This window comes from Cherax quadricarinatus, chromosome 43 (genome assembly GCF_038502225.1).
Source record: "Cherax quadricarinatus isolate ZL_2023a chromosome 43, ASM3850222v1, whole genome shotgun sequence".
Classification (NCBI taxonomy): Eukaryota; Metazoa; Arthropoda; class Malacostraca; order Decapoda; family Parastacidae; genus Cherax; species Cherax quadricarinatus.
The window spans coordinates 30,161,800-30,188,556 of record NC_091334.1 but is presented as its reverse complement, the minus strand read 5'-3'; the positions used below and the strand labels follow the sequence as shown (position 1 = coordinate 30,188,556).

Genomic DNA, 26,757 nt, shown 5'->3' with positions numbered 1-26,757 from the left:
GTATCAGAAACCTTCCCTATGAGGATAGACTAAGGGCCCTGAATCTTCACTCTCTAGAAAGACGTAGAATTAGGGGGGATATGATTGAGGTGTATAAATGGAAGACAGGAATAAATAAAGGGGATGTAAATAGTGTGCTGAAAATATCTAGCCTAGACAGGACTCGCAGCAATGGTTTTAAGTTGGAAAAATTCAGATTCAGGAAGGATATAGGAAAGTACTGGTTTGGTAATAGAGTTGTGGATGAGTGGAACAAACTCCCAAGTACCGTTATAGAGGCCAGAACGTTGTGTAGCTTTAAAAATAGGTTGGATAAATACATGAGTGGATGTGGGTGGGTGTGAGTTAGACCTGATAGCTTGTGCTACCAGGTCGGTTGCCGTGTTCCTCCCTTAAGTCAATGTGACCTGACCTGACTAGGTTGGGTGCATTGGCTTAAGCCGGTAGGAGACTTGGACCTGCCTCGCATGGGCCAGTAGGCCTTCTGCAGTGTTCCTTCGTTCTTATGTTCTTATGTTCTTATGTCTTGGTTTTAGATTACTGCTAACCAGAACTCCTAAATCCTTTTTGCAATCCGTAGTATTAAGATCAACATTATTTAGTTTATATGTCGCATGGTTATTTAACTGTCCAACATTTAGAACTTTGCATTTGTCAATATTAAACTGCATCTGCCACTTCTCCGACCATTGCATCAGTCTATTCAAATCATCCTGGAGTGCTCTAGTGTCCTCATTAGAATGAATTGGACGGCCTATTTTGGTGTCATCAGCAAATTTGCTTATGTCGCTATTTATTCCCTCATCTATGTCGGTTATGTAGATTGTGAACAACAACGGGCCCAACACTGACCCATAAGAAACACCGCTTGTGACGTGCCCCCCCCCCCATTCTGATTTCTCCCCATTTATGCAAACTCTCTGCTGCCTATTTGTCAGCCATGCCTCTACCCAGGAAAAAATTTCTCCTCTTATTCCGTGTGCCTTAAGTTTCCTCAATAGCCTCTGATGTGGAACTCGATTGAAAGCCTTACTGAAGTCCATATACACAATATCATATTCATTACCATGATCTACCTCCTCAAACATCTTAGTGAAAAAAGTTAGTAAATTCGTAAGACAGGAACGCCCCTTTGTAAAACCGTGTTGAGATTCATTAATCAGTCTATGCCTATCAAGATGGCTACGAATTGCTTCGGCAATTATTGATTCCATAAATTTTCCCACTATGGAGCTAAGGCTTATTGGTCTATAGTTCGAAGCCAAGGACCTGTCACCTGCCTTGTAAATAGGTATTACATTTGCCATTTTCCACTTATCAGCCACTATGCCAGTTTGTAGTGATATATTAAAAAGATTAGCCAAAGGTATGCTAAGTTCCTATTTACATTCCTTTAACACCCTTGCAAACAGTTCAACAGGACCTGGGGATTTGTTAGGTTTTAGTTTCTCTATTTGTCTGAGGACCATGTCACTAGTTACCACAATCGTATATAGTTTATTATCCTGTTCTACATAATCTATTATTTCAGGAATATCACTAGTATTTTCCTGGGTGAAAACTGAGAGTAGGAAGGTATTGAGAATTTCACACATATCCTTATCACTGTCAGTGATCTGACCAGAGTTACTCTTAAGTGGGCCAATCTTGTCCCTAATCTTACTTCTGTATACCTGAAAGAACCCTTTTGGGTTAGTCTTTGAATCCCTTGCGACCTTAGCCTCATAATCCCTTTTTGCTTTTCTTATTCCTTTCTTTATTTCTCTCTTTAATTGAATGTATTGATTTCTTAACTGCCCATCCCCTCTTTTGATACGCCTATATATGCCTCTCTTTTGACCAGTGAGATGTTTCAATTTATTGTTCATCCATTTGGGATCATTTTTGTTAGATCTAATTTCACTACTCGGAACAAAAGTTGTCTGGGCAGCTAGAACTATGCTCTGAAAAACGTCATATTGGCAACCAAGATCACCTACCTGACCCAGAGTCAGGACATCCCAATTTAGCCCACCCAGGTAATTTTTCAGTCCCATGAAGTCGGCCAAGCGCGAAAATCTGGAACAGAGATTTGATTGCAGTTATCTGGGTAATTCCATGATATATTGAAACTAAGTGATTTGTGATCACTTTTCCCAAGCTCATCATTAATCTCAAGATTATTAATTAGTAAGATAAGATAAGATAAGATAAGATTTCGTTGGGATTTTTAACCCCGGAGGGTTAGCCACCCAGGATAACCCAAGAAAGTCAGTGCGTCATCGAGGACTGTCTAACTTATTTCCATTGGGGTCCTTAATCTTGTCCCCCAGGATGCGACCCACACCAGTCGACTAACACCCAGGTACCTATTTGCTGCTAGGTGAACAGGACAACAGGTGTAAGGAAACGTGTCGAAATGTTTCCACCCGCCGGGAATCGAACCCGGGCCCTCCGTGTGTGAAGCGGGAGCTTTAGCCACCAGGCCACCGGGCCACTCTTTGTTGGCAAGAACCAAGTCAAGCAGACTGTTTCCTCTAGTTGGTTCTGTAACAACCTGTTCTAAAAAGCAATCCTGAACCGTATCAAGAAAATCACTAGACTCAAGATTTCCTGTCATTGTTCCAGTCAGTTTGTCTAAAGTTAAAATCTCCCATTATCACAACATTTTCATATCTAGATGCCTTATGAATTTCGTCCCATAACAGCTTACTGCACTCCCTATCAAGGTTTGGGGGCCTATAAATCACACCCAGAATTAATTTGTCACGTCCCTCGAGAAACTGTAGCCAAACAGATTCTGTGTTCGATGTTTCTAATCTTATATCATGTCTAAAACAACAATTTAAATTTTCTCTGACATACATCGCCACTCCACCACCCTTCCTGTTGACCCTATCAGTGTGGAATAGTTTATAACCCTGTATGTTGCATACAGAAGGCATTTCTCTATCTTTCAGGTTGAACCAGGTCTCTGTTATACCAATAATATCTATATTACCTACACTTGCAAGTAATCATAGCTCATCTGTCTTATTTCTTAGACTCCTACTATTTGTATAGTAAACCTTAAGGGAGCTAGTCACTCGTTGCCCTCTGCTATCTCTTTGTTTGTTGATCAATTGATTTGCCATTACTAGCAACTTTATTTTGAATATTGTCTTTTAAACATATCCCTGAGGTATCCCGGTAATAACTGCTGTTTTTAACCCTAATGCTGCAGCCTGATTGTTTCCCACAAACACCCATACCTCTATAATCTATCAGTTTAAATTCCTAGACAAGTCATCAATTACCCTCTCAATTGAATTGGCTAATGCAACCACTCCATCCCCAGAGAGATGAACCTCATCCCTTGCATACATATCACGTTTACCAAAGAATAGGTCCCAGTTATCAATGAATGGGATTGCAAGTTCCTTGCAGTACCTGTCTAGCCAGCAATTTATACCAATTGCCCTAGACATCCATTCATTGCCTACTCCCTTTCTAGGCAAGATGCTACATATGACTGGGATCCCTCTCTTAGACCTAACTACTATGGCTGACCTGTACTTATCCAGCAGCTCCTCTCTCCAGCCCTTCCCAATGTCATTACATCCAGCACTAAGACAGATAATGGGCTTGTTCCCATTACCTGCCATAACATTATCCAACCTGCTGACTATGTCACCAACACCAGCTCCAGGAAGACACTCTCTGTCTGACCTTTCTGTCTCTGTTACAAAATGCACGGTCCATGTATCTTATCTGAGAATCTCCTACTATTAAAATATTCTTACCTTGATTAGCAGGGAAATCAGTGGTACCTTCAACCTCACTAACCACTGAAGTACACTCGTCTTGGAGAACAGAGAATCGATTTCCTACCTTCACATCTTCTCTATTAACTCTCCTCATCTTCCTTCTTCCTGAACTGTGAACCACTTGCCACTTAAAGCGGCCGCCACTGTCACTGCTGGTGACCATTCCTTCCTTACCAGCTAAATCCTTCTCACACTCGCCCCCACACTCATCTATGCGAAGCTTCAGCTTCCTATTTTCCTCCTGAAGAAGTAGAATCTCCTTCTTCAACACTTGAACCTGAGATTCTACAACACTACAACAAGCCATCTTGCTTGGTAACAGCCCACGCTAACTCCCAAGAGCTTAGGCAGGTATGACCGCAGGTGACCACTGACCTCAGCGTACTGACAATGTTTCTACCCTCCCCGGGAATCGAACCCGGTGAAGCGAGAACTTATGCCATCAGGCCACGGGCCACTGTACTTTAGAGACATTCATTGCAACCTGGCTGTTGGTCTCTTTTCTTGCAGTCTTTGATGAAAAATGGAAGGGAAATGCAGATCAGTGAAAGTCTGGTGTATGTATATACACTCGTCGTCAAGAAACTCTGGACTGCAAATTCGGTATGCTCTTAGGAAGAGTCCAGTAATGAAGCTTCTTTTGGTTTTAGTATCGTTAAATCGTTTTAGATAGTTTTAGATCGTTTTTGTTTGTAAACTTGAATCCTTGTTATCTACTTTGTGAATGAGGACGTCTAGAAATGATAATTTGTCACTGGACTCTTCTTCAAGTGTAAACTTGACAGCCGGTTCAGTTGCGTTGAGCCTGCCCTGAAGATTCCGCACATCAAAACGTTTTGGAGTTGTTGTAAGGACGTCGTCCACATAACGTAACCAAGTGACAATGGTGGGGGATGATGTTGGCGAAGTGTTCAGCTTCCAGGTGTTCCATGTACAAGTTAGCTAAGACGGCACTGATAGGGGACCCCATTCCCATAACATAGGTTTATTTGTAGAGCCTGTTATTGAAAGAAAGCAGCTGAAATTAATGCAGAGTCCAATCAGGTCATCGAAATCTCCGGGAGGTAGAGGAAGATTAAGGTCCTGATTGACTTTACGTCGTAGAACGTCAATGGCTTGTGTGATGGGTACTTTAGTGAAGAGGGAAGTTACGTCAAAATTACTAGAACCAAAAGAGGCCTCATCACTGGACTTTTCCCAAGAGCATACCGAATTTGCAGTCCAGAGTTTCTTGGCGAGGAGTGTAATTACATACTCCAAACCATAACTGAGCTACATTTCTTCTCCTCTTTCATCAAAAACTGCAAGAAAAAAGCCCTTCAGATTCTGCAGGCACTAATACCCCTCATAAAAAAGTTATAATCCTTCCCAACAGCCAGGTTGCACTGAACATCTCTAGAGTACTCGCACAAGCTAACACTAGTCAAACATCGCAGTACTTCCATAAAAGATCTGACTAAGACGATATTGAAGATCATTGAAGCAATTAACGCAGGGGTTTGCACTGTCCCCTGCGGAGGTTGTGACAGAATATACGTTGGTGATACAGCAAGAAACCTCGAAACACGTCTCAGTGTAGGAATCATAACCTGAGTAGAAAACCGGAATTCCGCCAACCACCAAATGAAACGCCAGCCTAGTGATTAACGTACCCAATTTCCGTAGACGTAAATGCCTTGAATCATCATTAATCACTATTTCTAGAAAAATTAAACAGAATATAGGCAATTTCATCATTTCTGAAGTATTAGCAAAAATTCTTCTCAAAGCAATAAACACCACCATAACACAGCTGCTACTGCTACTACTACTACAACTACTACTACTACTACTATTGCTACTACTATTACAACAACAACTACTACTACTACTACTATTGCTACTACTATTACAACTACTACTACTACTACTACTACTACTGCTACTACTATAACAACTACTACTACTATTTCCACCACAAGTATTACTACTACATAGACCGTCTGTGTCTATGTATTGTTTGTAATGGTTGGACAAAGCTCCTGGAGAGCGAAATATTGCCACAGTAAATTGCCGCATTAGTTGCACTTGTGTCCTTTTACCCAACACACTGTTGGTAATTTTACCAACATTATCATAGTAACATTAATTAGCAACCTTTGATATCATCAACACACCTTTTTTGTAGCTATCTTTATTGATCTGGCTAATTTACACCTCACTTCCACCATGCAGATGTGTCCATATCTACTAATTTTGTGAATTGAGACGGTTTAGAATTTTAATTCTCACTAAATTACCTAAAATAAACTTAGGTCTACCAGTTTCTGAAAGACTTCAGTATTTAATAACTAATAAATCTTGCGACTAGAAAAGTTTAATGTACTAGACTAGTTAAAAAAAGGAAAAAAAAACCTGATGAATGTATCCTCCGCCCAGATTTGTCTGTCAGATACCACGATTAATATTATTATTGGTCCAAATTTTCCACCTTGATTAATTAAATATGTTGATTTGGACTGATAGCAAGAGAATGATTCACTTTATTAACAGTAAAATGTTGAAGCTGGTACTGTCCTTGAGAAGGATGACACGCTAGATGACACGCTAGATGACACGCTAGATGACACGCTAGATGACACGCTAGATGACACGCTAGATGACACGCTAGATGACACGCTAGATGACACGCTAGATGACACGCTAGATGACACGCTAGATGACACGCTAGATGACACGCTAGATGACACGCTAGATGACACGCTAGATGACACGCTAGATGACACGCTAGATGACACGCTAGATGACACACTAGATGACACATTAAATGACACACTAGATGACACGCTAGATGACACGCTAGATGACACGCTAGATGACACACTAGATGACACGCTAGATGACACGCTAGATGACACGCTAGATGACACACTAGATGACACGCTAGATGACACGCTAGATGACACACTAGATGACACATTAAATGACACACTAGATGACACGCTAGATGACACGCTAGATGACACGCTAGATGACACACTAGATGACACGCTAGATGACACGCTAGATGACACGCTAGATGACACACTAGATGACACGCTAGATGACACGCTAGATGACACGCTAGATGACACGCTAGATGACATGCTAGATGACACGCTAGATGACACACTAGATGACACGCTAGATGACACGCTAGATGACACGCTAGATGACACGCTAGATGACACGCTAGATGACACGCTAGATGACACGCTAGATGACACGCTAGATGACACACTAGATGACACGCTAGATGACACGCTAGATGACACACTAGATGACACATTAAATGACACACTAGATGACACGCTAGATGACACGCTAGATGACACGTTAGATGACACACTAGATGACACGCTAGATGACACGCTAGATGACACGCTAGATGACACACTAGATGACACGCTAGATGACACGCTAGATGACACGCTAGATGACACGCTAGATGACACGCTAGATGACACGCTAGATGACACACTAGATGACACGCTAGATGACACGCTAGATGACACGCTAGATGACACGCTAGATGACACGCTAGATGACACGCTAGATGACACGCTAGATGACACACTAGATGACACGCTAGATGACACGCTAGATGACACGCTAGATGACACACTAGATGACACGCTAGATGACACACTAGATGACACACTAGATGACATACTAGAAAACTCACTAGTTGACACACTAGATGACACACTAGATGACACACTAGATGACATACTAGAAAACTCACTAGATGACACACTAGATGACACACTAGATGACACACTAGATGACACACTAGATGACACACTAGATGACACACTAGATGACACACTAGATGACACACTAGATGACATACTAGAAAACTCACTAGATGACACACTAGATGACACACTAGATGACACACTAGATGACACACTAGATGACACACTAGATGACACACTAGATGACACACTAGATGACACACTAGAAGACACACTAGATGACACACTAGATGACACACTAGATGACACACTAGATAACACACTAGATGACACACTAGAAGACACACTAGATGACACACTAGATGACACACTAGATGACACACTAGATGACACACTAGATGACACACTAGAAGACACACTAGATGACACACTAGATGACACACTAGATGACACACTAGATGACACACTAGATGACACACTAGATGACACGCTAGATGACACACTAGATGACACACTAGATGACACACTAGATGACACACTAGATGACACACTAGAAGACACACTAGATGACACACTAGATGACACACTAGATGACACACTAGATGACACACTAGATGACACACTAGAAGACACACTAGATGACACAATATATGACACACTAGATGACACACTAGATGACACACTAGATGACACACTAGAAGACACACTAGATGACACACTAGATGACACACTAGATGACACACTAGATGACACACTAGATGACACACTAGATGACACGCTAGATGACACACTAGATGACACACTAGATGACACACTAGATGACACACTAGAAGACACACTAGATGACACACTAGATGACACACTAGATGACACACTAGATGACACACTAGATGACACACTAGATGACACACTAGATGACATACTAGAAAACTCACTAGATGACACACTAGATGACACACTAGATGACACACTAGATGACATACTAGAAAACTCACTAGATGACACACTAGATGACACACTAGATGACACACTAGATGACACACTAGAAGACACACTAGATGACACACTAGATGACACACTAGATGACACACTAGATGACACACTAGATGACATACTAGAAAACTCACTAGATGACACACTAGATGACACACTAGATGACACACTAGATGACACACTAGATGACACACTAGATGACACACTAGATGACACATTCATGACACTGCTACAAGAATGAGGTTGACTGCTACGAGAATGAGGTTGACTGCTACGAGAATGAGGTTGACTGCTACGAGAATGAGGTTGACTGCTACGAGAATGAGGTTGACTGCTACAAGAATGAGGTTGACTGCTACGAGAATGAGGTTGACTGCTACGAGAATGAGGTTGACTGCTACGAGAGTGAGACTGACTGCTACGAGAATGAGGTTGACTGCTACGAGAATGAGGTTGACTGCTACGAGAATGAGGTTGACTGCTACGAGAATGAGGTTGACTGCTACAAGAATGAGGTTGACTGCTACGAGAATGAGGTTGACTGCTACGAGAATGAGGTTGACTGCTACGAGAATGAGGTTGACTGCTACAAGAATGAGGTTGACTGCTACGAGAATGAGGTTGACTGCTACGAGAATGAGGTTGACTGCTACGAGAGTGAGACTGACTGCTACGAGAATGAGGTTGACTGCTACGAGAATGAGGTTGACTGCTACGAGAATGAGGTTGACTGCTACGAGAATGAGGTTGACTGCTACAAGAATGAGGTTGACTGCTACGAGAATGAGGTTGACTGCTACGAGAATGAGGTTGACTGCTACAAGAATGAGGTTGACTGCTACGAGAATGAGGTTGACTGCTACGAGAATGAGGTTGACTGCTACGAGAGTGAGACTGACTGCTACGAGAATGAGGTTGACTGCTACGAGAATGAGGTTGACTGCTACGAGAATGAGGTTGACTGCTACGAGAATGAGGTTGACTGCTACGAGAATGAGGTTGACTGCTACGAGAATGAGGTTGACTGCTACGAGAATGAGGTTGACTGCTACAAGAATGAGATTGACTGCTACGAGAATGAGGTTGACTGCTACGAGAATGAGGTTGACTGCTACAAGAATGAGGTTGACTGCTACGAGAATGAGGTTGACTGCTACGAGAATGAGGTTGACTGCTACGAGAATGAGGTTGACTGCTACAAGAATGAGGTTGACTGCTACGAGAATGAGGTTGACTGCTACGAGAATGAGGTTGACTGCTACAAGAATGAGGTTGACTGCTACGAGAATGAGGTTGACTGCTACGAGAATGAGGTTGACTGCTACAAGAATGAGGTTGACTGCTACGAGAGTGAGACTGACTGCTACGAGAATGAGGTTGACTGCTACGAGAATGAGGTTGACTGCTACGAGAATGAGGTTGACTGCTACGAGAATGAGGTTGACTGCTACAAGAATGAGGTTGACTGCTACGAGAATGAGGTTGACTGCTACGAGAGTGAGATTGACTACTACGAGAATGAGGTTGACTGCTACAAGAATGAGGTTGACTGCTACAAGAATGAGGTTGACTGCTACGAGAATGAGGTTGACTGCTACGAGAGTGAGATTGACTACCACGAGAATGAGGTTGACTGCTACAAGAATGAGGTTGACTGCTACAAGAATGAGGTTGACTGCTACGAGAATGAGGTTGACTGCTACGAGAATGAGGTTGACTGCTACGAGAATGAGGTTGACTGCTACAAGAATGAGGTTGACTGCTACGAGAATGAGGTTGACTGCTACGAGAGTGAGACTGACTGCTACGAGAATGAGGTTGACTGCTACGAGAATGAGGTTGACTGCTACGAGAGTGAGATTGACTACTACGAGAATGAGGTTGACTGCTACGAGAATGAGGTTGACTGCTACGAGAGTGAGATTGACTACTACGAGAATGAGGTTGACTGCTACGAGAATGAGGTTGACTGCTACGAGAATGAGGTTGACTGCTACGAGAATGAGGTTGACTGCTACAAGAATGAGGTTGACTGCTACGAGAATGAGGTTGACTGCTACGAGAGTGAGACTGACTGCTACGAGAATGAGGTTGACTGCTACGAGAGTGATACTGACTGCTACGAGAATGAGGTTGACTGCTACGAGAATGAGGTTGACTGCTACGAGAATGAGGTTGACTGCTACGAGAGTGAGACTGACTGCTACGAGAATGAGGTTGACTGCTACGAGAATGAGGTTGACTGCTACGAGAATGAGGTTGACTGCTACGAGAGTGAGATTGACTGCTACGAGAATGAGGTTGACCGCTACGAGAATGAGGTTGACTGTTACGAGAGTGAGGTTGACTGCTACGAGAATCAGGTTGACCGCTACGAGAATGAGGTTGACTGCTACGAGAATGAGGTTGACTGCTACGAGAATGAGGTTGACTGCTACGAGAATGAGGTTGACCGCTACGAGAATGAGGTTGACTGCTACAAGAGTGAGACTGACTACTACGAGAGTTACATCCTCGTAGCAAGCGGGCAGTGACTACCTTGACCGTGTCTTCCGTCGTAGGCTACGTGGACACTCAAGGGAGATACGTTCGGAGTCTACAGGAGCACTACTTCCTCACCGACCCTAACCACCTCATCTACACTCACTTCCCCTACAGCAACATCGAGCAGAACTACGACAGGTAGGTGGCACACCTGTAACCTTAGATCAAAAACCCTTCACACTCTTTGACGTACCACCTTTGTCAATGGGTAGGTAATAATAATAATAATAATAATAATAATAATAATAATAATAATAATAATAATAATAATAATCATAATAATTATTATTATTATTATTATTATTATTTTTGTTATTAATAACAGCAGTAGGAGTAGCTATCCTTGTAGTTGTAGCAGTTGAGGTAGACGGAGAGAAAATAATATTGTGGTATTAAAATGGTATAAAATACCGACAGATTGTTAGGTAAGACACATATGCAACAGTTAGGTATCTTTATTTCGAAACGTTTCGTCTACACAGTAGGCTTCTTCAGTCGAGTACAGAAAAGTTGATAGAACCTAACAATCTGTCGGTATTTTATACCATTTTAATGTTCATTCTGTCAGACACTGCAACACAAGGGTATCTTGGTACAGACCATCAACTTCGACAACCTCTACTAGTGAGAACGGCTGGGTTTGAGAGGGACCTGCCCTCCCATAGCAACCTACGTCTCACCTCCTGGCACTATAAAAGGCTCCATCCTGTCACTTCAACTTCATATTGTTTCAGACAACGGAACAATGCTCTTCTCCAGACTGAGGGACTGACCACCTCAAAACTTTAAGGGTGATGGACTGATTACATCGTCTTCAAGTATCTTCTGCTTCTATCAACTTGTCTGTACTCGACTGAAGAAGCCTACTGTGTAGGCGAAACGTTTCGAAATAAAGATACCTAACTGTTGCATATGTGTCTTACCTAACAATATTGTGGTAGTAGAAGTGAATGTTGATTTTGTTATAGTTGTAGCATCTGTAGACGTATTAGTGGTAGTACTACTGCAAGAAGTAGTCGTGGTAGTACTACTGCAAGAAGTAGTCGTGGTAGTACTACTGCAAGAAGTAGTCGTGGTAGTACTACTGCAAGAAGTAGTCGTGGTAGTACTACTGCAAGAAGTAGTCGTGGTAGTACTACTGCAAGAAGTAGTCGTGGTAGTACTACTGCAAGAAGTAGTCGTGGTAGTACTACTGCAAGAAGTAGTCGTGGTAGTACTACTGCAAGAAGTAGTCGTGGTAGTACTACTGCAAGAAGTAGTCGTGGTAGTACTACTGCAAGAAGTAGTCGTGGTAGTACTACTGCAAGAAGTAGTCGTGGTAGTACTACTGCAAGAAGTAGTCGTGGTAGTACTACTGCAAGAAGTAGTCGTGGTAGTACTACTGCAAGAAGTAGTCGTGGTAGTACTACTGCAAGAAGTAGTCGTGGTAGTACTACTGCAAGAAGTAGTCGTGGTAGTACTACTGCAAGAAGTAGTCGTGGTAGTACTACTGCAAGAAGTAGTCGTGGTAGTACTACTGCAAGAAGTAGTCGTGGTAGTACTACTGCAAGAAGTAGTCGTGGTAGTACTACTGCAAGAAGTAGTCGTGGTAGTACTACTGCAAGAAGTAGTCGTGGTAGTACTACTGCAAGAAGTAGTCGTGGTAGTACTACTGCAAGAAGTAGTCGTGGTAGTACTACTGCAAGAAGTAGTCGTGGTAGTACTACTGCAAGAAGTAGTCGTGGTAGTACTACTGCAAGAAGTAGTCGTGGTAGTACTACTGCAAGAAGTAGTCGTGGTAGTACTACTGCAAGAAGTAGTCGTGGTAGTACTACTGCAAGAAGTAGTCGTGGTAGTACTACTGCAAGAAGTAGTCGTGGTAGTACTACTGCAAGAAGTAGTCGTCGTAGTACTACTGCAAGAAGTAGTCGTGGTAGTACTACTGCAAGAAGTAGTCGTGGTAGTACTACTGCAAGAAGTAGTCGTGGTAGTACTACTGCAAGAAGTAGTCGTGGTAGTACTACTGCAAGAAGTAGTCGTGGTAGTACTACTGCAAGAAGTAGTCGTGGTAGTACTACTGCAAGAAGTAGTCGTGGTAGTACTACTGCAAGAAGTAGTCGTCGTAGTACTACTGCAAGAAGTAGTCGTGGTAGTACTACTGCAAGAAGTAGTCGTCGTAGTACTACTGCAAGAAGTAGTCGTGGTAGTACTACTGCAAGAAGTAGTCGTGGTAGTACTACTGCAAGAAGTAGTCGTGGTAGTACTACTGCAAGAAGTAGTCGTGGTAGTACTACTGCAAGAAGTAGTCGTGGTAGTACTACTGCAAGAAGTAGTCGTGGTAGTACTACTGCAAGAAGTAGTCGTGGTAGTACTACTGCAAGAAGTAGTCGTGGTAGTACTACTGCAAGAAGTAGTCGCGGTAGTACTACTGCAAGAAGTAGTCGTGGTAGTACTACTGCAAGAAGTAGTCGTGGTAGTACTACTGCAAGAAGTAGTCGCGGTAGTACTACTGCAAGAAGTAGTCGTGGTAGTACTACTGCAAGAAGTAGTCGTGGTAGTACTACTGCAAGAAGTAGTCGTGGTAGTACTACTGCAAGAAGTAGTCGTGGTAGTACTACTGCAAGAAGTAGTCGTGGTAGTACTACTGCAAGAAGTAGTCGTGGTAGTACTACTGCAAGAAGTAGTCGTGGTAGTACTACTGCAAGAAGTAGTCGTGGTAGTACTACTGCAAGAAGTAGTCGTGGTAGTACTACTGCAAGAAGTAGTCGTGGTAGTACTACTGCAAGAAGTAGTCGTGGTAGTACTACTGCAAGAAGTAGTCGTGGTAGTACTACTGCAAGAAGTAGTCGTCGTAGTACTACTGCAAGAAGTAGTCGTGGTAGTACTACTGCAAGAAGTAGTCGTCGTAGTACTACTGCAAGAAGTAGTCGTGGTAGTACTACTGCAAGAAGTAGTCGTGGTAGTACTACTGCAAGAAGTAGTCGTGGTAGTACTACTGCAAGAGTAGTAGTGCAAGAAGTAGTCGTGGTAGTCAAGAAGTAGGTAGTACTACTGCAAGAAGTAGTCGTGGTAGTACTACTGCAAGAAGTAGTCGTGGTAGTACTACTGCAAGAAGTAGTCGTGGTAGTACTACTGCAAGAAGTAGTCGTGGTAGTACTACTGCAAGAAGTAGTCGTGGTAGTACTACTGCAAGAAGTAGTCGTGGTAGTACTACTGCAAGAAGTAGTCGTGGTAGTACTACTGCAAGAAGTAGTCGTGGTAGTACTACTGCAAGAAGTAGTCGTGGTAGTACTACTGCAAGAAGTAGTCGTGGTAGTACTACTGCAAGAAGTAGTCGTGTAGTACTACTGCAAGAAGTACTACTACTGCAAGAAGTAGTCGTGGTAGTACTACTGCAAGAAGTAGTCGTGGTAGTACTACTGCAAGAAGTAGTCGTGGTAGTACTACTGCAAGAAGTAGTCGTGGTAGTACTACTGCAAGAAGTAGTCGTGGTAGTACTACTGCAAGAAGTAGTCGTGGTAGTACTACTGCAAGAAGTAGTCGTGGTAGTACTACTGCAAGAAGTAGTCGTGGTAGTACTACTGCAAGAAGTAGTCGTGGTAGTACTACTGCAAGAAGTAGTCGTGGTAGTACTACTGCAAGAAGTAGTCGTGGTAGTACTACTGCAAGAAGTAGTCGTGGTAGTACTACTGCAAGAAGTAGTCGTGGTAGTACTACTGCAAGAAGTAGTCGTGGTAGTACTACTGCAAGAAGTAGTCGTGGTAGTACTACTGCAAGAAGTAGTCGTGGTAGTACTACTGCAAGAAGTAGTCGTGGTAGTACTACTGCAAGAAGTAGTCGTGGTAGTACTACTGCAAGAAGTAGTCGTGGTAGTACTACTGCAAGAAGTAGTCGTGGTAGTACTACTGCAAGAAGTAGTCGTGGTAGTACTACTGCAAGAAGTAGTCGTGGTAGTACTACTGCAAGAAGTAGTCGTGGTAGTACTACTGCAAGAAGTAGTCGTGGTAGTACTACTGCAAGAAGTAGTCGTGGTAGTACTACTGCAAGAAGTAGTCGTGGTAGTACTACTGCAAGAAGTAGTCGTGGTAGTACTACTGCAAGAAGTAGTCGTGGTAGTACTACTGCAAGAAGTAGTCGTGGTAGTACTACTGCAAGAAGTAGTCGTGGTAGTACTACTGCAAGAAGTAGTCGTGGTAGTACTACTGCAAGAAGTAGTCGTGGTAGTACTACTGCAAGAAGTAGTCGTGGTAGTACTACTGCAAGAAGTAGTCGTGGTAGTACTACTGCAAGAAGTAGTCGTGGTAGTACTACTGCAAGAAGTAGTCGTGGTAGTACTACTGCAAGAAGTAGTCGTGGTAGTACTACTGCAAGAAGTAGTCGTGGTAGTACTACTGCAAGAAGTAGTCGTGGTAGTACTACTGCAAGAAGTAGTCGTGGTAGTACTACTGCAAGAAGTAGTCGTGGTAGTACTACTGCAAGAAGTAGTCGTGGTAGTACTACTGCAAGAAGTAGTCGTGGTAGTACTACTGCAAGAAGTAGTCGTGGTAGTACTACTGCAAGAAGTAGTCGTGGTAGTACTACTGCAAGAAGTAGTCGTGGTAGTACTACTGCAAGAAGTAGTCGTGGTAGTACTACTGCAAGAAGTAGTCGTGGTAGTACTACTACAAGAAGTAGTCGTGGTAGTACTACTGCAAGAAGTAGTCGTGGTAGTACTACTGCAAGAAGTAGTCGTGGTAGTACTACTGCAAGAAGTAGTCGTGGTAGTACTACTACAAGAAGTAGTCGTGGTAGTTGTTTCTGAAGCCACAAGATATTTATGGAAAGCCTTGAACCAGTTGGAATCACACGTGGTCTGGTACTAAATATCACACGTGGTATGGTACTAAATATCACACGTGGTATGGTACTAAATATCACACGTGGTATGGTACTAAATATCACACGTGGTCTGGTACTAAATATCACACGTGGTCTGGTACTAAATATCACACGTTGTCTGGTACTAAATATCACACGTGGTCTGGTACTAAATATCACACGTGGTCTGGTACTAAATATCACACGTGGTCTGGTACTAAATATCACACGTGGTCTGGTACTAAATATCACACGTTGTCTGGTACTAAATATCACACGTTGTCTGGTACTAAATATCACACGTGGTCTGGTACTAAATATCACACGTTGTCTGGTACTAAATATCACACGTGGTCTGGTACTAAATATCACACGTGGTCTGGTACTAAATATCACACGTGGTCTGGTACTAAATATCACACGTGGTCTGGTACTAAATATCACACGTGGTCTGGTACTAAATATCACACGTTGTCTGGTACTAAATATCACACGTGGTCTGGTACTAAATATCACACGGGGTCTGGTACTAAATATCACAAGTGGTCTGGTACTAAATATCACACGTGGTCTGGTACTAAACATCACACGTGGTCTGATACTAAACATCACACGTGGTCTGGTACTAAATATCACACGTGGTCTGGTACTAAATATCACACGTAGTCTGGTACTAAATATCACACGTGGTCTGGTACTAAATATCACACGTGGTCTGGTACTAAATATCACACGTGGTCTGGTACTAAATATCACATGTGGTCTGGTACTAAATATCACACGTGGTCTGGTACTAAATATCACACGTGGTCTGGTACTAAATATCACATGTGGTCTGGTACTAAATATCACATGTGGTCTGGTACTAAATATCACACGTGGTCTGGTACTAAATATCACACGTGGTCTGGTACTAAACATCACACGTGGTCTGGTACTAAATATCACACGTGGTCTGGTACTAAATATCACACGTGGTCTGGTACTAAATATCACACGTGGTCTGGTACTAAATATCACACGTGGTCTGGTACTAAATATCACACGTGGTCTGGTACTAAATATCACACGTGGTCTGGTACTAAATATCACACGTGGTCTGGTACTAAATATCACACGTGGTCTGGTACTAAATATCACACGTGGTATGGTACTAAATATCACACGTGGTATGGTACTAAATATCACACGTGGTATGGTACTAAATATCACACGTGGTATGGTACTAAATATCACACGTGGTATGGTACTAAATATCACACGTGGTCTGGTACTATCAATCACACATGGTCTGGTACTATCAATCACACGTGGTCTGGTACTATCAATCACACATGGTCTGGTACTAACAATCACACGTGGTCTTGTACTAACAATCACACGTGGTCTGGTAATATCACTCACACGTGGTCTGGTACTAACAATCACACGTGGTTTGGTACTATCAATCACACGTGGTCTGGTACTAACAATCACAAGTGGTCTTGTACTAACAATCACACGTGGTCTGGTAATATCAATCACACGTGGTCTGGTCCTAACAATCACACGTGGTCTGGTACTATCAATCACACGTGGTCTGGTCCTAACAATCACACGTGGTTTGGTGCTATCGATCACACGTGGTCTGGTACTAACAATCACATGTGGTCTTGTACTAACAATCACACGTGGTCTGGTACTATCAATCACACGTGGTCTGGTCCTAACAATCACAAGTGGATTGGTACTATCAATCACACGTGGTCTGGTACTATCAATCACACGTGGTCTGGTACTGTCAATCACACGTAATCTAGTACTAACAATCACACGTGGTCTGGTACTAATAACCACACATAGTCTGGTACTAACAACCACACATAGTCTGGTACTAACAACCACACATAGTCTGGTACTAACAACCACACATAGTCTGGTACTAACAACCACACATAGTCTGGTACTAACAACCACACATAGTCTGGTACTAACAACCACACATGGTCTGGTATTAACAACCACACATGGTCCGGTACTAACAACTACACATGGTCTTGTACTAACAATCACACAAGGTCTGGGTAAGACTCAGTATTGGATCTAGGAAGGAGAGAGAGTGTCAGGTACCCTTTACAAAGTTCCTCGTAAGGTCGTGTACGCTAACCTTTAGTTCAATTTGGTCAGTATTGTCATGTACAAGGTGCACTTTGGAGGTAAGCTTTCAAAGTAAACCTTTATTGTCCATGTACAAGGAATACCTTCGACGTACATGTACACCTTCCAAGTACATGTACAAGGCACATCTTCAAGGTTCACCTTCAACGTTCATGTATATAGTTCACAGTCAGAACTCGTTCACTGTACACTTTCAAGACACATGTACACTGTGCATTTCTTAAAACACACGACTTCAAGACACATCATCAAGGAAAATTCCTTGATGCTAATGATTTCTCTTGATGTTATAACTAAGCAGTAATTTGATTAATTCCCCTTTCCCAGGCACTGTATGAACCCTACAGTCTTAGAGCTTCCTCGCAACCACACCAATACCGTAAGTGAAACTTGACTCTCCCGAGGTTCACTTTCACCTGTTCCTCCTCCTCCAGGTGGCAGCTGATGGAGGAGCCAATAAGTCTGGAGAATTTCAACTCCATGCCTCGCCTCCAGCCGGAGTTCTTCTCGTGTGGACTTTCTCTGTGTAAACCGACTCACAGTCCCGTGGTCTTCAACAACCAGACAGAGGTCACTCTCTACTCTACCATACGCGTCAGATATAGGTTCAAATTCTTCATGGCCAAAGAGGTAAGGGGGTAAAGGTGGGAAAGTGGGGAGGTGAGGGGGAGAGGTGGGGAAGTGGGGAGGTGAAGGAGTGGTATGGAAGTGGGGGAATGGTGGGGAGGTAAGGGTGAATGGCGGGGAGGTGGGGAGGAGTGGTGGGGAGGTGAGGGGGAGTGGTAAGGGGATGGGGTAGTGGTGGGGAAGTGGGAGAGTGGCGGGGAAGTGGAGGGAATGGGGGGAGTAGTGGGGAGGTGAGGGGAAGTGGAGGTAAGTGGTGGGGAGGTGAGGGGGAAGTGGGGGTGAATGGTGGGAAGGTGAGGGGAAGTGGGGGTGAATGGTGGGGAGGTGAGGGGGACTGGTGGGGAAACAGGGAGGTGGGAATATAGGATGGTGGGAAAGTAGAGAGGTGGAGATGTAGGGTGGTGGGTAAGAGGAGTGATGGGAAGGGTGGTTGTGGAGAAGAGATGGTGTATACCTAGAGGGTTTCGGAGGTCAACGCCCCCGCGGCTCGGTCTGTGACCAGACCTCGTGATGAATCAGGGTCTCATCAACCAGGTTGTTACTGTTGGTTGCACGTAAACCAACGTGAAAACCAGTCCGGCTGGTCAGATAGTGACTTTAGGTGCCTGTCAAGCGCCTTCTTGAAGACAGACAGGGGTCTATTGGTAATCCCCCTTATGTATGTTGGGAGGTAGCTGAACAGTCCTGGGCCCCTGACACTGTGTTGTCTCTTAGCGTACTCGTGGCACCGCTTGCCGAGTCTTTTGCTTTCAGAGGGAGAGATTTTCATGTGCAAATTTGGTACTAATGTCTCAAGGATTTTGTATATTGTCATGTATCTGTTTTGCTTGTGTTCTAAGGAATACAAGTCAAGGAACTTCAACCATTCCCTGTAACTGAGGCGTTTTATCGTACTTTTGTGTGCCGTGAAGATTCTCTATACAGCCTCCAGGTCAGCAAGTTCACCTGCCTTGAAAGGCGCTGTAAGTGTACAGCAATATTCCAGCCTAGAGGGAACAAGCGATTTAAAGAGAGTCGTCATGGGCTTGGCATTCCTAGTTTTGAAGGTTCTCGTTATCCATCCAGTCATTTTTCTAGCAGATGTGGCAGAGACATTGTTGTGATCTTAGGAGGTTAGATCCTCTGACATTATTGATCCCAGGTTCTTCACATTAAATTTTGTAGATGAATGGTTCAGAGAACCGACATGTTGATAAATTAGACACATGTGCAACTCTTGGGTATCTTTATTGAGGAAACGTTTCGCCACACAGTGGCTTCATCAGTCCATACAAAGGAGAATCTTGAAGAACAGGAAGAGAATGAGGTAATCAGTCCCTCAACCTTGAGTCGATGTGGTCAGTCCATCAATCTATTCAAGATTGATGGACTGACCACATCGACTCAAGGTTGAGGGACTGATTACCTCATTCTCCTCCTGTTCTTCAAGTTTCTCCTACGTATGGACTGATGAAGCCACTGTGTGGCGAAACGTTTCCTCAATAAAGATACCCAAGAGTTGCACATGTGTCTAATTTATCAACATTAGATTTTCCCTCTATTGTGTGGTTTTTTACTCCGATATAGTTCTGACATCCTCAAGTTTTCCATATCGAGTAATTGGAATTTCTCTTCATTGAACTTCATATGGTTTTCTGTGACCCATTAAAAGATTTGGTTGATGTCCACCTGGAGTCTTGCAGTGTCTTTGATGGAGGACACTGTTGTGCAAACTCGGGTATCATCCACTTACATCTCTACCTGTGTCAGATACGAGGATGAGGAAGATGATGGGAGAGAGTACTGTGCCTTGTGGAACAGAACTTTTCACTGGAACAGCCTCGGACTTGAATCTGTTTACTATTACTCTGTGTTCTATTTGTTAGGAAATTATAGATCTATCTACCAACTTTTCCTGTTATTCCTTTATCACGCATTTTGTACGCTATTACATCATGGTCTCACTTGTTGAAGGTTTTCGCAAAGTCTTTGTATAACACATCTGTTTGTCGTCTAGAGCAGCCAAGACCTTGTCATAGTGGTCCAGTAGTTGGGACAGGCAGGAGCGGCATGCTTTAAGCCCATGTTAACCCTGGGTTGTGTAACTGATGGGTATCTAGATGCGTGGCGATCTTGCTTCGTAGAACACTTTCAAAGATTTTTATAATATGGGACGTTAGTGCTATCTATCTGTAATTCTCTGCTGTTACTTTACTGACACGGTCGTCCGTGGCCTGACGGAAAAAGCTTTCACTTCACAGTGTAAGTTCCCGATTTCGATTCCTGGCGAGGGTTGAAACATTGGGCGTATTTCCTAACATCGGTTCTCTATGTTCACCCATCAGTATAAAATAGGTACCTGGGTGTTAGTCGACTGGTGTGGATCGCATCCCGGGACAAAATTGACCTAATCTGAACGAAATGCTCTGTATAACTAGTGGCTTTCTATATAGTATTATGCCATTGTAAATATACTTGTAGAAATAATAATAATAATAATAATAATAATAATAATAATAATAAAAATAATAATATTATTATTATTATTATTATTATTATTGTTATTATTATTATTATTATTATTATTATTATTATTATTATTATTATTATTATTATTATTATTATTATTATTATTATTATTATTATCATTATTATTATTATTATTATTATTATTATTATTATTATTATTATTATTATTATTATTATTATTTCTTTTGTAGAGTGTGGCTGTCTGTTGTTATAAGTGAGTGTGGGATGACCCTTGTGTCCATGCTCCCTCTCCATAGAATGTTTGGAAGAGGGGAGGTGGAAAGAGGTGAAGTTGGGGATGTAGTGGGGGAGTAGAGAGGTGTGGCATGTAAGGTGGTAAGAATGGTGGGGGGAAGAAGGGTGGTATGGAAGATGGGTGGTGGGGATGTAGGGAGGTGGGGAAGTAGGAAGGTGGGGAAGTAGGTAGGTGGGGAAGTAGGAAGGTGGGGAAGTAGGGAGGTGGGGAAGCAGGGAGGTGGGGAAATAGGGTGGTGGGGAAGAGGGGTGGTGGGGAAGAGGGGTAGTGGGGAAGAGGGGTGGAGGGGAAGAGGAGTGGTGGAGAAGAGGGGTGGTGGAGAAGAGGGGTGGTGGGGAAGAGGGGTGGTAGGGAAGAGGAGTGGTGGAGAAGAGGGGGGGTGGGGAAGAGGAGTGGTGGAGAAGAGGAGTGGTGGAGAAGAAGGGTGGTGGGTGAGAGGGGTGGTGAGGAAGTAGGGAGGTGGGGAAGAGGAGTGGTGGTGAAGAGAGGTAGTGGGGAAGAGGGTTGGTGGAGAAGAGGGGTGGTGGGGAAGAGGGGTGGTGAAGAAGAAAGGTGGTGGGGAAGAGGAGTGATGGAGAAGAGGGGTGGTGGGGAAGAGGGGTAGTGGGGAAGAGGGGTGGTGGAGAAGAGAGGTAGTGGGGAAGAGGGGTGGTGGAGAAGAGGGGTGGTGGGGAATAGGGGTGGTGGAGAAGAGGGGTGGTGGAGAAGAGGGTTGGTGGAGAGAGAAGAGGGGTAGTGGGGAAGAGGGGTGGTGGGGAAGATGGGTGGTGGGGAAGAGGGATGGTGAGGAAGAGGGGTGGTGGAGAAGAGGGTTGGTGGGGAAGGGACTGGTACTTTCCGTCATCTTAGTCTTCCTCCCACAGACTGAGGAGTCATGCATGAACCAGTGGGTCTTCTGTACCATGAAGGACAATCGTAACATTGGTTCCTTCTCCGTGGTACCTCCTACCAATGCAGACTTCATCCTTAAGGTGTATGCAGGAGTGGAGGATATACTTGACGATGATGGAGCAACTCTCAACCACGTCGCTTCCTTCTTTCTTATATGTGAGAAGGTGAGTGATCACAATGGCCGTCTCTCACGAGGCAGGGTAACATCAGCCACTCCATCACTGTCTTGCCAGAGGTTTTGATACAACAGTTCAAAAGAGCAAATATCCCTAGCCCTCGTTCAGAGTGCAGGTACTGTACTTCTCACTTTCAGGACTCAAATCCGGTTAGCTAGTATCTCTGAATTCCTCCATATGTCAAGTCATGAAAACGACTTGCCTCCACTCCTGTCTAACAGATTCTCACACACTCACATACAAAACCTGCACCCCCTCCCGTCAACTTTTCCTAGGGCGACTCCTATCTCGTTTTCTCTGCGCTACAGATTTATACTCCAAGGCATTCTATTTTGTTCCATCTTCTCTAAATGTCCGAAGCACCTTAATAACCCATCTTTAGCCCCCTGGATAATACTTATATAATACGAGCGTTGGTACCGCTATATTCTCATATATTCCCCTCTTTATTTCCATAGATAACGTTCTTTGTCTCCACAGATGCCTCAGTGCACCACTCACATTCTTCCCCTCATCAGTGCTGTTTCACCTCGTCTTACATAGACCCATCTGCTGACACGTCCACTCCCAAATATCTGAACACATTCACTTCCTCTACACTCCCTCCCTCCGGTCTGATATCCAGTCTTTAATTACCTAAACTTTCCGTTACCCTCATCACCTTACTCTCTCCTATGTTTACTTTTAATTTCCTTCTTTTACACACCTTCTCAAATTCATCCACCAACTTCTGCAGCTTCTGTTCAGAATCTCCCAAAAAGCACAGTGTCATCAGCAAAAAGCTACTGTGACAACTCACTTTGTGATAAGTAATATAACTTCGGATCCCACACCTCTCCCCAACACCTAAGCATTTACTTTTCTCACAACCCCATCTATAAACAAATGAACAACCATAGTGGCATTACGCATCCCTGTCTAAGGCCTACTTTTACTGAAAAATATTCTCTCTCTTTCTCTCTCCTACATACCCTAAACTGAGGCTCACTATCTTCGTAAAAACTAAACAGTAACCTACCTCCTATTCCATACACTTGCAATATCTGCCATACCCATATTTAAATACTGTTCGCTTATACATGCTTCAATGTAAACAATGGTCTGCACTTCGTCCACCCTTACTAAAGCTTCCTTGTTCATCTGTTATCTTGCTCTCGTCTTACCTTTAATTCTTTCAATAATAAGTGTACCATACGCCTTATCAGGAATACTAACACACACACACACACACACACACACACACACACACACACACACATATATATATATATATATATATATATATATATATATATATATATATATATATATATATATATATATATATATAAATATATATATATATATATGCAAAACAACCACTGTGAAAGAATAGAGAAATTCCAAGCGCTTACTATAGCATATAAAATAAATGCAATAGTAATTATGAAAGAAAATGATTACCAAGAAAAAATGAATAATCTCTTAGATGATACTGAAACCTATTCTAAACTTAGAAAAAATCCCCTAGAAACCGTTAACAGCAATTTCAATAAAACAATAAAACTTCTACTGAAAGGCAAAGATGAATTAGTCAAACAATTTACTTCCACTAATCCATCTTTACCTTACATGTATGGACTAATAAAAACACACAAACCAGGGAATCCAGTCAGACCAATTATTAGCTCCATAGGGTCAGTTTAATATAAATTATCCAAATGGCTTGTTGATATTTTGAGCCCTATTGTTGGCAAAATTTCTAACTTTAATGTTAAAAACAACATAGACTTAGTTGATAAATTAAGCTCCTTGACTGACTTAAATGATTTTAACATGGTTAGTTTTGATGTTACTTCCTTGTTTACGAAAGTTCCTGTTGATGATTTATTAAGTTTCTTATCTGAAGAACTCGTTAACTATGATTTACCATTGCCAGTTCCTACTATCATTAAACTTATTAAACTTTGCATTGTTGATGCAAAATTTGTATTTAATGATAAGTTTTACACTCAGAAGTTTGGTATGGCAATGGGAAATCCTCTTTCACCTGTTCTTAGTAACCTATACATGGAATTTTTTGAAACAAGGTTACTTAACACAATCCTCCCTAATAGAGCTAAATGGTTCAGATATGTTGATGATATTTTATGTCTTATGCCCAAGAATGTAGATATACACCATTTCCTTGGCAAATTAAATAGCTTTGCCCATTCTATAAACTTTACTGTTGAGTTTGAAGAAAATAACTCATTGCCTTTTCTAGATGTTTTAATTATTAAGGGTAATAATGAATTCAAATTTAAAATTTACAGAAAACCTACAAATAACTGTTCCTATGTCCACTATTATTCCTCGCATCAAGATAGAGTTAAACTGTCTGTTTTCTCATCAATGTTTTTGAGAGCTTTACGAATTTGTAGTCCTGAGTTCATAGATGAAGAAATATCCAAAATTTATGAAATAGCTAACGATCTGAAATACCCGAAAAATGTAATTGATAAATCATTTAAAATTGCTAGAAATACTTTTTACAATCAAAAAAGGGACAACCAGCCTTATTCAACTAAAAATATGTTGGTTCTCCCTTACCATGAAAACTTGGCTGATATGCCTTCTCTTCTTAAGACTTTTAATATGAAAGTTATATTTAAAAATCTTGATACAGTAAAAAAAAACTTCTGATAAAGAATTCCCCCTAAAATGCTGACGGATGTGTCTATAAGATTCCTTGTAAAATTTGCGATAAAGTTTATTACGGTCAAACTGGTAAAAGTCTCGAACTAAGATTAAAACAACATAAATATAGCATTAGAACTGGACAAGATTCTAATGCTCTATTTATTCATGTGAGAGATTTTAACCATCCAATTGATTTTCAAAAAGTTGAGAAAGTTGTATCAAGCAAGTCCATGGTCGACAGGAATATAATTGAATCTTGTTTCATAAAAAGCAGTTTGGTCAAAAATATGAATATTTCCTTTGATTTATATAAATTAGATCCATTTATAATTAATAGAATTTGGGAAGAATTTAATAATACATTGGACAAATAATAAATTTTAAAATTCTTAATTCTCGGGTAGAATAGTTTGTTGGTGGGTTGTGTGAAGGACCTGTCTAGTTGGGCCAGCGGGCCTGCTGCAGTGTTCCCTATCTTATGAGTCGCGCGTCAGGTGTTGCTTTGTTGTGGGATGTGACAGTGAGGTGTGGGCTAGACCCTTTATATGCCTTCCTTTGTTGCATTACTTTTGTTGCTCCTGGATAATGTGAATAGTCACGAAAGCACTTGGAATTTCTCTATTCTTTCACAGTGGTTGTTTTGCATATTCTGAAATCACCTGTTTACTGTGATCTTATTGCATATATATATATATATATATATATATATATATATATATATATATATATATATATATATATATATATATATATATATATATATATATATATATATATATGTATATATATATATATATATATATATATATATATATATATATATATATATATATATATTTTATATATATATCTATGTGTGTGTGTGTGTGTGTGTTTGTGTGTGTGTGTGTGTGTGTGTGTGTGTGTGTGTGTGTGTGTGTGTGTGTGTGTGTATGTTTATATATATATATATATATATATATGTATGTGTGTGTGTGTGTGTGTGTGTGTGTGTGTGTGTGTGTGTGTGTATGTGTGTGTGTGTGTATGTATATATATATATATATATATATATATATATATATATATATATATATATATATATATATATATATATATATATATATATATATGTATATATATATATATATATATGTGTGTGTGTGTGTGTGTGTGTGTGTGTGTGTGTGTGTGTGTGTGTGTGTGTGTGTGTGTATATATATATATGTATATATATGTATATATATATATATATATATATATATATATATATATATATATATATTTATATCATCCTGAGATACTGAGAAACAGTGGTGTAATGTATCATCTAGACGTACTGAGAAACACTGGTGAGATGCATCATCCTGAGGTACTGAGAAACACGGGTGAGATGCATCATCCTGAGGTACTGAGAAACACTGGTGAGATGTATCATCCTGAGGTACTGAGAAACACTGGTGAGATGCATCATCCTGAGGTACTGAGAAACACTGGTGTGATGTATCATCCTGAGGTACTGAGAAACACTGGTGAGATGCATCATCCTGAGGTACTGAGAAACACTGGTGTGATGTATCATCCTGAGGTACTGAGAAACACTGGTGTGATGTATCATCCTGAGGTAC

The 26,757-nt window shown here is 41.8% G+C and overlaps 1 protein-coding gene across 1 annotated transcript in view; it reads left to right on the top strand.

Moving 5' to 3' along the window:
* The window catches only part of LOC128694073 (hillarin-like), a 306,029-nt gene that overhangs the window by 243,385 nt on the left and 35,887 nt on the right, over positions 1-26,757 (top strand). The window contains exons 10-12 of the mRNA XM_070093483.1: positions 11,056-11,176; positions 18,466-18,661; positions 22,286-22,477. Of these exons, the coding sequence (XP_069949584.1) occupies positions 11,056-11,176; positions 18,466-18,661; positions 22,286-22,477 (509 nt within the window). The remainder of the gene's footprint in view (positions 1-11,055; positions 11,177-18,465; positions 18,662-22,285; positions 22,478-26,757) is intronic.